This window comes from Chenopodium album, chromosome 2 (assembly GCF_948465745.1).
Source record: "Chenopodium album chromosome 2, dcCheAlbu1.1, whole genome shotgun sequence".
NCBI lineage: Eukaryota > Viridiplantae > Streptophyta > Magnoliopsida > Caryophyllales > Amaranthaceae > Chenopodium > Chenopodium album.
In genome coordinates this window covers 4,667,538-4,684,445 of record NC_137835.1, presented here as the reverse complement: position 1 = coordinate 4,684,445, position 16,908 = coordinate 4,667,538, and the positions used below count along the sequence as shown (strand labels likewise).

General features: G+C 34.7%; 2 protein-coding genes, 1 non-coding gene and 1 pseudogene across 3 annotated transcripts; 3 read left to right on the top strand and 1 right to left on the bottom strand.

The window, feature by feature from the left end:
* Positions 1-3,057: 3,057 nt before the first annotated feature.
* Positions 3,058-5,513, top strand: LOC145580375 (NAC domain-containing protein 71-like). Its single transcript, XM_081637746.1, has 4 exons — positions 3,058-3,669; positions 4,024-4,292; positions 4,396-4,680; positions 4,808-5,513. Exons 1-4 carry the CDS (start codon positions 3,513-3,515, stop codon positions 5,072-5,074), a joined length of 978 nt encoding a protein of 325 aa, XP_081493872.1. The 5' UTR covers positions 3,058-3,512; the 3' UTR covers positions 5,075-5,513.
* Positions 5,514-8,438: 2,925 nt separating this feature from the next.
* LOC145580358 (uncharacterized) lies at positions 8,439-9,568 on the bottom strand. Its single transcript, XM_081637745.1, has 2 exons — positions 9,377-9,568; positions 8,439-9,043 (listed from the first exon to the last, which is right to left on the bottom strand). The coding sequence occupies exons 1-2, from the start codon at positions 9,543-9,545 to the stop codon at positions 8,520-8,522; spliced, it is 693 nt and encodes a 230-aa protein (XP_081493871.1). The 5' UTR covers positions 9,546-9,568; the 3' UTR covers positions 8,439-8,519.
* Positions 9,569-10,326: 758 nt separating this feature from the next.
* On the top strand, positions 10,327-10,398 carry TRNAC-GCA (transfer RNA cysteine (anticodon GCA)). The gene has a single exon. It is a non-coding gene; the product is annotated as a tRNA-Cys (tRNA).
* A 1,281-nt stretch (positions 10,399-11,679) lies between these two features.
* On the top strand, positions 11,680-15,371 carry LOC145580342 (putative disease resistance protein RGA3; annotated as a pseudogene).
* Positions 15,372-16,908: the final 1,537 nt, after the last annotated feature.

The following is a 16,908-nucleotide window of genomic DNA, read 5'->3' as shown; positions in this document are numbered from 1 at the left end:
TTTTTTGCTTTCTTCCATACTTGTTGATACTGTAATTATATAGCTTCTTTAAAGGGTATCTTATTTTCCACGGATGTATATAAACTAACTGAGGATTCAAAAATGAAAAAAGTTTACACTATATATGGAGTATTAGGGTAAATTGAAATTATGGGAAGTACCTAGCTACCTTCACCTTGGTATTTTCAAAAAGAAAAATTCTCTGACTCCCAAGTACCTTTATTTGCAATATACAGGAGACAAAACCAACACATAACCCACTTTTGCCATGTAACTGGATCATCAGCAAACTTTGTAGTAATGATGATATTGCCTTAAACAGCATTTTAAAGAGATTCAATTCAATCAATTATTCACAAGTTCACATACAAACATGATTATAACAAACCTTACAATTGAAAAGATTATTTCTAGTATCTTCAAATCAGTGCAAATGCATGCAACCTTTCACTTTTGCACATTCTCCAAACCTAAATTACAATTGGCCGCATAACATGTATGGTAAGGTTCTACTGTCATTTTATTTATTTTTTTAGTTAGTTAACTACTCGGTCATCTATACTATATATTAAAGTAATCACCAGAGTTATCCCTTAAGTACACATGTCACATTCACAACAAAAATTTTCCTGCCCAAATATTTTTTAGCTTTTTTTTTTTAAAATTTCTTTTTTTCCCTTAAAAAATAACATGATAAAAAAAATTTAATGAAAAAAAACTTACAATAATTTATAAAATATTTTAAATAATGTATCTAACATGAGAATTTTAAGGATAGACATGATATGAATTCAAATTCAAAAATAAAAAATGTTACATATAAGCCATTTCATTTAAACTAACTCCATTTTAATTGACTTTTATTAATTAATTTATTTATTTTTATTTTCATGTCTTATTATTATAAATCCGTGCATTTGCACGGGGATAAAACTAGTATATATGTTAAAGTAGTAACCTCCAATAATAATAATAACAATAATAATGTAATTTTAGCGAAAATCAATTTTGATAAAAAGTCATATTTAGTTTTATTAGTCGATATATGTAACCGGTAAATTGAATTTCACATTACATAAAATACTACTCCGTAGTAAGCTAGTATAAAACTAGTTTAGATAGCAAAAATAGGTTACGTACGTAGTTTAATTAGTAGCAATAATTTCATTTCACTAAAATTTAGATGAAACGTATAAAGCTTTTGACTCTTTTGTATTCTTTTCTCAACCTCTAACAATTAACTAAATAATGTACTCGTATTTAATACCAAGGATAGTCATTTTTGCAACACGAATGCTATTAAGAATAGACGAGTAGTACTTAATAATTGAGGTAGTAATAGCTTTTTATGAACCCTATACCCAAATTAAAGTAGATAAGTAGATAATGCATTAAGTCACTTGTAAAGTAATGTTATATTAGCAAACTTTTCCTACTTTGTTAATCATAATAGGAAGAAGATATTAATGTGCTTTTTGCTATTATGTTACCCTAACTTTAATCCATGTAATTAGCAGTATTTTTAAGGGAACTTTCTAATTAAACAAGTTTTAATTAGATTAAACGAAAATTAAGAATTAGCAAAAACGAGTAAGAAGCAAATCTTTTTGTGTTTCTCATGTGAACTTAAAAAAAGTGTAGTTATTTGGCGTGCTTTTATAAGTCTTGAAAAGGTAATTTTTAAAAATGGTGTTTACACACTTTGAGTTTTATGGCCATTATTATTTTGGGCCTGGGCCCAATGACGCTAGCACTTTAAAACCAAAGGCAAAGAAAGTGTTTTTGTCCTACTCATGATGATGTGGAAGGTACTTGGACTTCCATGACTTGACCAAGAAAACCACTTATTCCCTCCATTAGTGCATCCAAAGCTTCAAACTTGTATTCTACAAATGAGTTTTACCTTTTTACAACAATTGTACTTCGTAGATGATTAGTTGGTATGTCAATTTGTAGAAAGATTTGAGTTGCCAAAGCTTTAATAGTCCGATATGCTAAAAAGTAATTGGCTTATATCTTTAAACTTACATAAATGGTCTCAATCAACGAAATTACATTGATCAAGTAAAATTCTCTAATCAAAAAAATATATATGTGAAAGACAATGCATAATTCATATTCCGTATTAGTAAAACATGAGATGTCATTTTAAGTCATATATAATACAAACACATGACATATGACAAGTAATAGTTACATACTAAATTCTCATTAAATTTAATAAGATGAAATATACTAACAATTGCAAGATATGCATAATTAATTATGCTTCATGAATCAGTATGGACATGTTTATTGGAGAAATAAGGGGATGAGAAAACAAATTCTTAATATCTCGAATAATGAAACCAATCAAATATTGTAGCATTTGTCCCTTAAGCGGACATGACTTTTGAATTTCCAAATTCAATTTAAGACTCAAGTGAGTCTTTGACTTTACTACAAGAATCTTGAGCAAGACTCATATTGAGACTTTGCTCAAGACTTGTAATAAACTCACCCTAAGGTGATAACCTACCGATTACCACATTCATTCTTAATAGAAACATTTTACCTAAAGAGCTTTTATTGACTATTTGAGCATTCTTTGTCAAAACTGACTCATTTTCTAACAATGACTCACTTCCTAACCTGAATCGAGTTACAATTATGACTTATAAATCGATTGCCTCGTGATCAGCTCTACGACTCTACCACACTTGAACATGTTTAATACTCCATACCTTAAATTATTTTTTTTAAAGGCATTATAAATCTATAATCAATAATGTGAACGGGGTAAGAGATGCTTAAGAGAGCAAAGGGTCCCACAAGCTTGGAATTTTAGAGGAGCACTCCAGACAAGCAAACTCTTCATTCTTTCGGTGTTGCAAAATTGGACTGCCTGTCCCCCTTCTCCATCACCTATATATACCTTCTTCCTCTCTCTCTTTCTTCTCCTCTTACACTCATCTTTTCCCCTCTTCTTTCCCGCCTTTCTTCTTTGTAACCGCAATTCTGCACTTTCAGCCGCCAAATTTAGTCTGAAAACACTAACTTGAAAGTTTTTAGCTTCTGGGTACTTCAAAAGTTTGCAACTTTGGTTAATTTAGCTAATTTTTCATAGTTTATAGCTGAATTAAACTTGTGGGTATTGCATAAAATTTAGAATTTTTTAGTAATTTGAAGAGATTTTTTGTTTTAAGTGGTTATAATTGGTGAATTTAGTGGGGGGATTATTTCTTGACCCACTAAAAAATTGGACTTTGCCAGAAAATGTTATTGTTGTATAAAGGATGCATTTTATGGGAATTATTTACAGTTTTTGAGGCCAAATTCTGTATTGGGAAGAGCTTCTATTTTTGGATTTTTAAGATTGTAAACAGGTGTAACATGGGTACTTAGCTATATATTTAGACACCCACCAACTGTTTGTGGAATTGCTTCTTTGAGTGAGTGTACTGTTGTGTTTTCTTTCCCCATTGATAGAGGTTAACTTGATAATTAGAGCTTTTTTTAGAAAGAGTGACATAATGGAAGGTGCGACATTACCACCCGGTTTTCGGTTTCATCCTACTGACGAGGAGTTGGTTGATTACTACTTGAAAAGGAAGGTTGAAGGGCTAGAAATCGAGCTCGAAGTGATTCCTGTGATCGATTTTTATAAGTTTGATCCTTGGGAATTACCAGGTAATATAGCTCATTACCATTCATTTTTCAAAAAGTTGATGCTTACAGTTGAATGTTTTATGTCATCTTGCCAGAAAGATTTTGTCAATTGCATATCTATTATGTATCAAATTTCAAATGAAGCCTGCTAAAAAGCATGTTTTTAGGCTGAATTTAAATGATAATTTAGATTACTCATTACATACTAGATTATTTTTAGGTGGGGTATCAAACTTTCTACTCCTAAAGCCAATTGAATCGGCTTTGTTTTATTCTTCACTTGCTTTGCATATGATTATGAAATATTTATAATCATAAAAAGAGAAAGTTCTTTGATCCCTTTTCACATTTTGATATGTTTTGCATGATCTGTAGACAAATCATTTCTTCCCAAACGCGATATGGAGTGGTTCTTTTTCTATCCAAGAGATAAGAAGTATCCAAATGGCTCACGTTCGAATAGAGCCACCAGGGCTGGCTACTGGAAAGCCACTGGCAAAGACCGTAAAGTGGTATGTGAATCCTCTGTGACTGGCTACCGGAAGACCCTTGTTTTCTATCAAGGGCGTGCTCCTTTAGGAAGTAGAACTGACTGGGTGATGCATGAGTATCGCCTGTGTGATGAAATGACACCAAATACTAAAGTAAGAAACTCAGAACAGTTGGTATCTCCTAATTCTAACAGAGTTGATCAGCTGATGAACCATGTATTAATATCAATTCTTTGTGTGATATTCCTTCTCCCAGGGAGCTTTTGCCTTGTGTCGTGTGGTTAAAAAGAGCGGTTTCAATGAAGAGGTGAAATCTAAAAGAGCTGGAAGCAGTTCAAGCAATAGAGAGTACATGCCTACTGAAGTTTCAAATGAGCTCTTGAGTGGCTCCAGTGACAATCAGTACAACAGCAGCAACTATTCCACCCCTATTTCTTCTCCTTACATCACACCAAGGGCAGATTTCGAAACAACTGCATCATTGAGCTCGCAGTCTCCAAGCATGTGGGTCTCACCTGATTTGATTCTTGATTCCTCCAAGGTAAAATATTTGGTTTCTTTTGTAAGAGCTATTGGTGGTTTATTTCCCGGCTTCCTGCATGTACTTTTCTTTCTTGGTTGATAGGATTTTGAAACATGTTCCTTTGGTGTTGTATGGCTTAATACAGGAATTCTCTCGAGGACAAAGAATGGCAACTGATTACATCCCACAATGCGACTTTCAGAATCCAATGTCTACATGGCAGCCTCACCAAGGTAATTCTCCAAGTTCATCGTATGCAACTTTCTCCGAGATTGAACATGATCTTAATCAGATTGGCTGCATGTCACCCTACTCTGCTAACATGGATTACATGGGATATGATGGAAATGTGGGTATGCTTTATGATGGATATGACACAATCAATGCCTTAACCTATCAAAATCCCTTCTGAAACCAATAGGAACCATCACAACTTGTGTTTTCTGTACGTCCAAATGATAGAGGTTTGGAATATTGCTGGATCATTACTCGGTCTTTGTGGCTCAAGAGCATGACCTAAACAAGGATGCCTGACTCAGTTTTATCTTTTTCTGCTATGTAATATGAAATCATCCAAGACAACGCCTTTTTTGTGTGTTCTTGGTTTGTCATAATTGGAGCTTGAACCTACAGTATGCATGTAACTATGTAAGGTTACATCAGTTTGAGTACTTTATTATGCGTTCAAATCACTAGGAAATATGTCTTGTGACAATTACTTTTACAAATCACCTTTAGAGATAATTAGTGGTCCTTGTATGTCTTGACTTAACTTTCCTTTGGCTACTATTTATAAGCTTCATTAACAGAAGCAGCTTATGTACATTTTTCAGTTTTCTGAATTATTGTGTATCTGATTTTCTAGTAATTATAAAGTGTTATTGTTACTCATTATTATCTATGGCAACAACCCCGATTTGTCAACAAGCATGTCTGGCTGTCTGCTTTAACTTGACCTTTTGCATTCTAATAAGACAAATTATTTCTTCAGTCAGAAACCTATTTTACGATATTTTCAATTTAGTACAATAAATAGTCAGGCAGTAATATTGCTGATCCTCAAAAGTTATCTTCAGTATTCATACACTAGTACACCACGCAATTCAGGTGTACACCCACAAGCAAGATTTAGATCTTCAGCGGGTGTATGTAAGAAATTGTAATGCCATCATAAGTTGATGGTGTACTAGACTGTGTGGGTGACTTCATCTATTTCAAGGATGACTAACTTTTTAAGGACAACCTTTAGCATCTCACAATAAGTTAGTGTGAATGTGAGACTGTCTCACACTCTCACCCAAGAGTTGCTCGTCTGAGTGAACTAGTTTTCCCTAAAATTTTCTCTTCTGTGGATTTTTGCTGCATTACAGTAGTTGGTTTTAAGCTTTTTACTTTGATTGTTGAAAAAGAACTGACCTTTCTATAGCACTGACATATTTTCCTGCTACTTATAATTTTGGAGAATTCATATAAAAAACAAGACCAATCATCAGCAAGCGAATTGACAAATGTTGTTTCTCATGGGTGGATAGTATCTTGGCTTTAGCCATTCAAAACTTTTCTCTGTAATAATGCCCTCATATCATGGAATATGGAAGCCTAGGCCTATGTTTGCACACCCTATCTCAATCATTGAGTGATAATTATGCAGCACTTTACTCAAAAAAGCAACATTTTGATTGAGGCTGCTACACTTAACTTTTTCTTTGTTACTCGAACTTGAAGTTGAGGTTGGATACTATGTATGAATGCAGCTTGAAAGAAAAGAACTCTGTAAATGAACTGTCCTTCAGCTTTTCATGTTCTTTTAATTTCCTCGCAGTTTTTAACATATTATGACAAGATTTAGCATTAATATGCTTTATCTCTTCCTTTCTTTTTTGTCCCATATCCTTTTACAGTTTAGTTTACATGTTATTCATAGTAAAAATCATACATGTAAGCCCCATATCCCCAATCCCCTTTATTTTTCCCTGGTTTCTTTTCTTCTTTCTTGTCTTGTCTCGATTTATCTTTTCAATGTTGGAGATTTAGCAAGATTACACTTTACACCCTTCATAACGACTATTTTAGTTGTGTTAATAAATTCATTATGGCATGAAATTGAGATGAAGCTTTTTGCAGAACTTTGGTGTGTTACTGTAATACTGTTAGTCTGTTACTGCAGTCTACAGGCATTGTTTCAGTAAGGGCCAGCTGAGAAATCTCTATATATCTTCTGTATAATTAATTACCGTTATATAACATTAACATCTTAGACATAATTCCTACACTTTTCATCTCAAGTATTGATGCTTATTTATCTTTGTGTTAATTGAACTCTGGCACTATTGTCAGGCACATGTATATTTGTCAAGTGCCCATACCATGAACTGAAGTGCTGAGGATCGGACATGAGTGCTTGAGTTGATATGAATAGTCTGAGTAACATAAGAATCAACACCCTAAAACCAGTGGTCCTCTAGTCATAATCAGGCAACATCATCACCATGATGCTGCTTCTATTTGACAAATTAAATTGCATCAACAAACACTGATTTGCTTATGGAAGTACTGATAAAAATGAATAGAAATGAGCCAACGTATGCATGCATAATAGTTTTTGTCCCTGCCTTTTCTAGGTGGTTGCCATCCTCAGAGTCACTGCAGGGGCCAAATAAAATACTGAACCATCAGTCCAGCTGCAGTAGTAGTGCATCAAATTAAAAGGTGACATTTTTGTTAAAGCTACTGCTTTCACCTTTTGCATTGTGACTAAACACTAAGTAGCACCACTTAGTGATTAATGTATGAATGCAGGCTTCAGGAAAGCACCAAGGCTGTCATTTTCAAGTACTCCAGTCCCTTTCTTACTTCTTTCTTTTTTATCTTTATTTTGCCCCACAAAACCTCACAAGGAAAAATTAGTTTTTTTTTAGTAAGATTTATTATTGCTTTATCAATGTTAATATTTGTGCTTAGTTAATGTAAGTAGCCCTGACTTGCTAGTCAGAAAAAAAAAAAAAGGAAATGCAGCATTAACATGATTTTTAAAAATGCTTAAGTTAAACTTGTCTTGCTGTTGAAATATTTTTCAAATTTCTACATATTTTAAGGTGTGAACACAATGTTTTCTATTTAGGATTTCAAACTTAATGTCAAAGACCAATTGTTTAGTGGAAGAGAAAAAGGCGATGCAGCAACTCGTTTGTGTCATGAAAAAGCTCTGCTGGCCCTTGGATCACTCAGGCAAGTTATGTCATATTCTCTATAAGTTGAAGTTTCCTCATTATTCCACTTCCCCCTTCTTTTGAACTCTCCTTTTAGCAAGAATCTGATTAAAGAATTTGCAAGTAATGGACTTTAATTTAAAGCACTGCAAAAGGGCTACATCACTTAGCTCTTTTCTTCTAAACCCTCTTAAGATTCTTAGAAGTTGGATTCGCCGGCCTCTAAGAACTCTTTCCACAGGACCTATTCATCCTACTGCTAAAACTCATGGAATAAGTTTGGAAATCTCTTTTGCCACATCCTTCATAGTTCATACCAATTTTGTTGTTTGAGGGAGGCGGGGTGATGTCCTTTTCGTGGAATTTGTTTAAACTTCTGATATTATAAAAGTGAAATCTGGTATCAGAGTAATGAGAGTGCTATCCTATCTTTTTGGACAATGTTAGAACTCTGAATTAATTTAAGTAATGTTGTACATGCTTCTGCTATTATTAGTTAATCCACGAAAGTAAAGTGAAGTCTAGGAAAGTTGGCCACCCATCTAAAAAGCTATTGAAAACTGTTAGTGCAAAGAAATAAAAAGCTCTAATATGTCTTCATCCATTGATTAATTATCTTGCTGCACAAGGAGGATAATAAACAATACATTAGTATAATCTTGCAATGTCTGGACTGCAGAAGACTTGGACCTCTTCAAGGGTTGCATTGGATTCATCCCCGAAGATAGACTCCTTTCCATCAGGTCTCTTAGCATAGGATAACCCCAGCCTAGACTTTGCTTGCCTGAGATCACCTGCACCTGAACTCGGATCAGGTCCTGTAAACACACCCATGACAGGAGTTAGGGGTGGGCCGATGAGCAGTCCATCGGAGCCAAATTGTGGCCCCCCACGGGCATAATCGAAAAGGGCAGCTCCACTGCCCCCAACTTTGGGTAGTATTATTGGATCAGGTTTCCCATCCTCTTGCCAGTAAAAGAGGAATGCATCAAAGGAGTCATAGTAATCATCTGTGCTTCTATAACCTTCTGGATTGAATGCTCCAAACTTAAAGGTCTTGTTGTTTGTGTAACCTATTATAACACAAGGGCCCTTAAAGTCACAGTATTTGTGGAAGTCAATTGCATTAAATCCATCAATGCTTGCTCTGTAACAGCATTTCAATTCTCTTCCTGCCAGTCAACAAAAGATATTAACAGGAATAAGACCAAATTAAGTATCTGAATTGCTAGTCTAATACTTCCAACAAAACGACACCAAGATTTGACACTAGTGTGACTCCGGATTTACAAAGGTCTAGAATCTAGATGTATGCAATATTATCCTTAATTAGTCTATATATGATGATAGATGATACGAAGTATGTAATACATATGGGTTCAAATTCAATCGTATGAAATAGGACGTTTAAAAGTTTACTTCTTGAAATGTATAATTAAATCGTAGTAAAATAAATATCAAGCATTTTGATGATAAAAAGATAGAGAAAAAAGAGGAAACAGTACCATTTAGAAAGGTTTTGGAGACCAGCGAAGGTGGGAAAGGAAGATCAATGTCATGGTACTTAGGCTGTGGTTTCTCATTAACTTTTGATTTTCCAATGTTCCATCCAAATAAGTTCCTTGGACTTCCTCTACACCTGTAAAATACAGTGTTTGAGACACAACAAGCCATTAATTTTCCAGATAGATAACTGACCACCCATTTTTTATATTAACTTAGATGTATAACAAAAATATCTTATCTTTATGTGTTTGTTGGTTATTTTGTCATTGTTCTCCTCTCTTGTACTCCGTATGATTTTATGTTGTAAATTTGTAACGCAACATTGGTTGCTTGGTCCTTACTATTTCTGAACTTGGCCTCTGGTTAATTGTCCTGTGTTCAAAAAGAGATTGTTGGATAAACTTTTTAAAGTTTTCAAAATGTATATCTTGGTGTTTTTTTTTAGATGTTTATGATTATGATAGATGCATAAAAATGTGAGTTTGAATCTCATATTGCTGATATATGTTGTATCAGGTAGCCAAAAGCCATGTAAGAATAGATTAAGTTGATGTCTACACGAGTACACGACCGTGCCACGACGCCATTAAGTTCAGATCAGACTTGGAGCCTAGGAGGTATATGTGGGAAACTTACTACTCTCCTTTATGCTCTATTATTCCTCTTTTCTCTTAATTTATCACAAGACATGATTGGTTTGATTAGTAAGGAATTCACCACCTAACCTTCTCGTTAAAAAAAAATAAAATTCATACTTCGTGTTAAATTATTTCAATCATTTCATAATAAATACTGTAATATTATTATGAAAGTTTAATGTATTGCCTATTATAAAGTACAATCAAAGTTAATTTACATTTGCAAGATCTTAGTTTGAAAGTTTCTGTTAGTGAAAGGCATATCGCATAATCATATTAAATAAATATTTTTCTATGAATTAAACAATATTGGGTCCATAGCTCAGTGGTAGAGCAATTGACTGCAGATCAATAGGTCACCGGTTCGAACCCGGTTGGGCCCTTAAAGGTGAATTTTTTTTTTGCTACTTAACAACAATGTCATCCCCTGCCTTAAACTGAGCTATCCTACCAAGCTCTTCTACCTCCTCAATGACCCGATCCAATCTAGCAACCGTCTACACTAGCAATGATGCAAAGGCCGCAAATAGTAATGCCTCAGCAAACTCGAGGCGTGTGATGACAATCTTGCTAACATTTTTCTGTCTACTCCACCTTCCTTCTCTTTAGGTGGAAGACCCTCAATCTGTAGCTTTAAAAACTCCCCTACCATAGTCTCAAGACTCTTACTGAGTGGATGAAAAAGCAAGACTAGAAAATAATTTTCGATTCACCAAAATATTTACTTACTATCAAAGCAAATATTTTCATTTACTAATATATTTACCTACTCTCAATATAAATATTCTCATTTTACATGACGTCATAACCCCAAGGCCTTTTTTTAACACCCATGGAAATACGAATTATTGAGCCGTCAACTCTCAAGTCATATTTAGATATCAAGTCTTTCGTACAAAGTTAGTCTTTTCCTAGCATGGAGTTAATTAGTCAACAGTATACTTTTATACAACTCTGTACTTGATTGAGTTATTACAGATGGCCTACATTATCATCTTCAAGTCCTTGAACTTTCTTCACAATCATTCAACTTATATCACCGAAAAAATCTGATAATCTTAGCTTGCATAATGTTGCCCTCTACATCAACCATTTCACCAAGTAGATAAGACAGCTAGAAATCATCTAAGCACTTGCATACACTAATATTTTCTGAAAATGAAATTTAGGCCTTGTTCATTTTCTGTGTGAGTTTTAAAGTCTTGAGGTTTGTGAGTTATTGGTTTTTGTTGTCAGTTTTCAAAACAAACACGAGTAACATTAATATGAATTGCAATTAGTATCATGTTCACCTCAATAGATCACCGGTTTGAACCCAGTTAGGCCCTTAAAAAGGTCATTTTTTAAAAATTACTCACAAATTATATTGAATATTCTTCAAGTCATTGTTAGATATACACAAAAATTGTCTGATTGCCATTCAACATATGACATTATCAATTTGAATTATTCATCAAAATTACTACTCCGTAGAAAAAGTCAGTCTTCAAAGTCGAGGCCGGGGCCACTTGTCCTTGCATGGAGTTGATTAGTCAATATCAATAGTATACTCACTTGTCCATACTAACTTCACTGATTGAATTAACATAGATGGCCTACATTATCATCTTCAAGTCCTTGATCTTTCTTCACAACATTTACTTGAATCATAAAAAATTCTGATAATCTATACCAACAAAAAGAGCGAGAGAGAAAGAAGCAAATGGCTGAAGCAGTAGTGTTTGGCATTGCAGAGGAAGTCTTGAAGAGTCTTGGATCAAAGGCCCTTGCTGAGATTGCCTCAACTTGGGGCTTCAAGGCTCGGCTTGAGAAGCTCAAGGATACCATCAACACTATAAAAGGGAAGCTGTTGGATGCTGAAGGGAGGCAATATGATGATGCTGTTCGTGGTTGGCTTGACAGGCTTACCACTGTTGTCTATTCTGCCGATGACTTGTTTGATGAGTTTGCTACTATTGCTGCACGAAAACAACTCATAGGTGGAAATAAGAAGGTGCAAAGATTCTTCTCTCGCGACAATCAGATAGCATTTGCCTTCAGCGTTTCCCGAAAGATTAAAAAAATTCGGGAAAAGCTTGATGACATAGTCAGTGATGGTACACGGTTCAACTTTGTACCCTGCTCTCATGAGGAAAGGAGAGCAATGAATAGGTCTACGAGAGATCAGACTTACTCTTTTATTGATGCTGAGGAAGTTATTGGTAGAGATGATGATAAGAAAGTCATCTTGGACATGTTGCTTGCTTCTTATTCCACTGACGGCAAGCACAAGCAGAGGGACAAAATGCTCCCTGTCATCACAATTGTGGGAATGGGTGGCTTGGGCAAGACAACTTTAGCTAAATTCATATTTAATGATCTTCAAGTTGAGGAATGCTTTGAAATGAGATTATGGGTGTGTGTTTCAGATGTTTTTGATATCAAGGATATCACTGAGAAGATCCTCAAGTCCGCAACCAACAAAGAGATACCCAAGTTAGAGATGGAACAGCTGCAAGGTCAATTGCGGAAAGAAATTGGTGATAAGAAATACTTGCTTGTTCTAGATGACATGTGGAATGAAAATCGTGAGAAATGGCTTGAGTTGAGGGACCTCTTGAAGATCGGTAGAAAGGGAAGTAAAATCGTGGTAACGGCCCGATCAAGGGATGTGGCCGAAATAATGGGCACTTTTCCTCCTCATGAGTTACAAGGTCTGTCAGAGGAGAAATCCTGGGAATTATTTAAAAAGATGGCATTCAATGAAGAAGCTCAACAAAATCCACAACTAGTGGAGGTAGGCAAGGAGATTGTTAAGAAGTGTGGGAAACTTCCTTTGGCCATAAGAACCGTAGGCAGTCTGCTTTATGGCAAGGAGGAGAGAAAGTGGTTGTTAATCAAGGATACGAGTCTTGCAAAAATACCTGAGAGCCAAAGTGATATTATGAGCATTCTTAGGCTCAGCTATCATCACCTGTGGTCGCCATTGAAAAATTGTTTTGCATATTGCTCTTTATTTCCGAAAGACACTGAATTGGACAAAGAAATGTTGAAAGAGCTTTGGATGGCAGAGGGTTTCATTATTCCAGAAATCAATGAAAACCAAAGCCTAGATGAGGCTGCAGAGGACTACTTTCAAACTTTGCTGCAAAGGGGCTTTTTCCAGGATATAATAATAAATGGGTGGGGTGCTATTACGGGGTGTAAGATGCACGACTTGATGCATGATCTTGCTCAAGAAGTGGCGGGAGTCAAGTGCAAGCTTGCAAAGTTGGGAGAAAGAAACTTTGATGATCGAATCCTCCACTTGTCCTTTTCTTATCGTTTGACTTCGTTGTGGAAAATCCCAAATGGCATGTTTAATCTGAAGCTGATGCGTACGTTTCTTGTGCCGGAGCAAATATATGATGGGTCTACCTTTAGTGAATCAGTTTGCCAACAGTTAATAAGAAGATTTAGCTGCTTGCGGGTGTTGGATCTACATCACCTTAGCCTCAAGAGTTTGCCCACTTCAATAGGTAAGCTGATTCACCTGAGATTCCTCAATTTATCTAGAACAGATATTGAAGAACTCCCTGATTCAATCACAGATCTTCAGATGCAAACACTAAATCTAAGTTGGTGTTCACACCTTAGAACTCTACCAGAAGATATTAGAAAACTTGCTAGTTTGAGGAGCCTTGATGTTAGAAATTGTGCTTTGACTCACATGCCATCGGGGTTAGCAGGATTGATTTCACTGAATAGGCTGCCTAATTTTAAAGTAATTTATGAGCATTCTGCAGGGTTAACGAACAAGCCCAACAGTAGTGCTAAATTGAGTGATCTAAAGGAACTCAATCACTTGAGAGGTGACCTGCATATAATGATCTACGGAGATCTTGAAAAGAACATGCTAGAAGAAGCAGTAGAAGCAAACTTGGCCAAGAAACAGGGGCTGACCGAATTGAAAATAGACTTTGATCGATATACTGATGTTAATGACTGTAGCCATTATGAAGCTGTGCTAGAGGGCCTCAAACCGCATTCTAATTTAAGGAAACTGGAGATTCAATGGTATAAGGGTCAGAAGCTCCCAAGTTGGGCAAAGAGGGGTGATTTGTGTTTTACTCTCCCATATTTGGTTAAAATTCACCTTTACAAATGTAGTTGTCAACAAGTCCCTGTCTTTAGTCAACTACGTTTCTTGAAGCATCTTTCGATTTGGTATATGGATAGTGTGGAATATATGGAGAATGGTGTATGTGAAACTTCCTCGTCATCATCAAAATCGCAAGGGATGCAAACTCTATTCTTCCCATCTCTTCAAGTACTTATGTTGTGGGGAATGAAAAAACTAGAAGGATGGTGGAAAAGAGCTAGAGTAGATGCAATTAAGAATACAAATGATTCAGAAAGTACATCGTCATCTGAATTAGTTGAGGCGGGCCAACAACATGATCAACAGCAAGGTCAGCAACTGTCCTTGCAATTTTGTAATCTCTTGGAATTAATTATATCCCAATGCCCAGAGTTGAAATTCCTGCCACTTTGTCCAAAAGTGGAGGTTTTGAGACTAATTAAGACCAATGAGAGGCTTTCAGTATTGGAGATCGCATCAACAACCACATCTTGTTCTGGTTCGGGAAGGACGGATTTGAAGTTGAAGGAGCTGACAATGGATAATGTGGAAGATCAACTTATGTCCCTCCCTAAACAATGTCTGCACCAGCTTTCTTCGCTCACTGTCGAATTAGATGATAAGCTGGTGAGCACTAAAAGTCTAGGAGAAGCATTTGCAACTCTATCTTATTCTCTCCGACGTTTGGTATTCAATAGCTGTCGTAAATTGAGAAGCATATCTCAAGGCCTGGAACATCTGACTGCATAGGAGATTTTGATCTTTTGGAATTGTAAAGAGTTTGATGTATCAAAAAATGAACAACCAACAACAAGTGGAGAGGGAGATGAAATGATGCCATGGAAAGCCTTTAAAACTAATCTTCGCTCTTTGGCACTTGGGGAACTTCCTAAAATGGTGACTCTTCCGAGTGGTCTTCAACATTTGACGAACCTCCGTTATCTGCAACTAAAACAAAATGAAGAATTGAGGGAAATACCAGAATGGATAAGTTGTTTGTCCTCTCTTCAAGATCTGGCATTGAGTTATTGTCCCAAATTGACATATCTACCAGAAGGCCTTAGCAAGCTCACCTCTTTAAATAAACTGACTATCATAGAATGTCAAGAATTGACAGAAAGATGTCGACGCCCAAATGGTCTCGACTGCCCCAAGTTTCACCATGTCCCTCTTGCTATTGTTAAAGACAAATTGGATTTTTTTTAATTTTTTCAATTTCACTATTCAAATGTATTTTCTTTTTAATTTGATTTTGTGCCAGAGAACTTTGTAATGCGTTTAAAGGAAATTAAATTCAATTGTCTGTCAACCAGATTTATACTTAACCCGCTTTCGATGAGCTGCATCAGCCACAACTCGTCCAGAACACTACTCCCCTCCACTTCTAAATTATTTTCTAACTAGTTTTGTACCCGTGCGATGCCCGGGTTGTTTATTGAATTTTAAGATAAATTTTTAATGTATATGTCAAATTTTAAAACATATCAGATACAAAATTACTTAGGAATTGATGTGTTTTTGTGGTGATTTAAACTATATAGTAGGCATGTAATGACTAATAATAACATTGGTGAAAAACATTTCTTGACCCGTAACCTAAAATATTGACCCTGTCCGAAATGAATCTAGATTGTAAAGTATATTGTTTTAATTGATTAGAATACATTATAAATAATGGATGTGGTGCATTTTGAGCTAATTCCTTCGCTCCAAAAAAATACTATGATGCAAAAAATAAATTTATATGATAATTTATGATTGTAATAATTTTTTTTTAATAAAATTATAATCTAAATTAACAATTTTATCCTAAAATTCTATCCAAATTTGATTGAAAATAGAATTTTAAATTAATTTTTTTTTATCATACAAATTGAATTCTATATAACTCAATCATACGTGGCGCGACATTTGGCGAAAAGTTGGAGCGCCAAGTGTCGCTATCTCGTCGTCTGACTAAAAGTTTAGCTTTATATATTAGTTATATGATTAGATTATTTAAATTTTGAATATGAGCATTACAAGAGTAAGAAAATAAGAAAATTTAATTGTTATAGAATGAGAAAAATTTTTCATACAAATTTCATTAGATATTATTTATGTTAAAACCAGAAACTATTTTATGTATGCATCATTTTTTGTATTTAATTAATTTAAACGTTAAAATCTCATTCGCTAATTTTGCTTACGCGGCATTTGAATTATTTAATTGTAAAAGAAATTAATAATTTCTTATTTAATTGGCTACCACTTAAATTTATAATCCTTCATGGCGCGCTAAGAAAATAAAATCCTACGCGACTCTCTAAAACTCGGGAAAAAACTTCCCTTTAAATATATATATTAGATTTTAATTTTAATGAACCTAATCAAAATAAATAAATAAATAAATAAATAAATAAATAAATAAATAAAGGTCCCAATGTACTTATTTCCAAAAAAATGTTTCATTGTATTTTAAAAGTCCAAATTTCAAATTATTCCCTTACCTTAATTTATGTACATAAAATATTCTAAAAGAATATCATTTTGAAACGGATGGAATATTATAAAATACAATAATTCCTAATTAAAAACAAAAATAAATTCCCATTATACATCAATTTAAAAATGAATTCCAAAAGAACTGTCCATGTAGGATTTTATTTGGTTTGGCTCAAAATTGTTAATGTCGTCAATAGTTTTATGTTAAAATTGCTAACAAGTAGAGTTGTCAATTTGGGTGTTCAAGTCGGGTTCGGGTCGGGTCAGGTCAGGTCAAATCAGGTTTCGGGTAGAATTAGGATCAGGTTAT

What these genes read in the sequence shown, in the direction of transcription:
- LOC145580375 (XM_081637746.1), top strand. Translation starts at nt 3,513, where the DNA reads ATGGAAGGTGCGACATTACCACCCGGTTTTCGGTTTCATCCTACTGAC. An exon ending in TGATCCTTGGGAATTACCAG is followed by an intron (nt 3,670 to 4,023) that starts GTAATATAGCTC and finishes CATGATCTGTAG; the next exon opens with ACAAATCATTTCTTCCCAAA. An exon ending in TGATTCTTGATTCCTCCAAG is followed by an intron (nt 4,681 to 4,807) that starts GTAAAATATTTG and finishes GGCTTAATACAG; the next exon opens with GAATTCTCTCGAGGACAAAG.
- LOC145580358 (XM_081637745.1), bottom strand. Translation starts at nt 9,545, where the DNA reads ATGGCTTGTTGTGTCTCAAACACTGTATTTTACAGGTGTAGAGGAAGT. An exon ending in CTCCAAAACCTTTCTAAATG is followed by an intron (nt 9,044 to 9,376) that starts GTACTGTTTCCT and finishes GTTGACTGGCAG; the next exon opens with GAAGAGAATTGAAATGCTGT.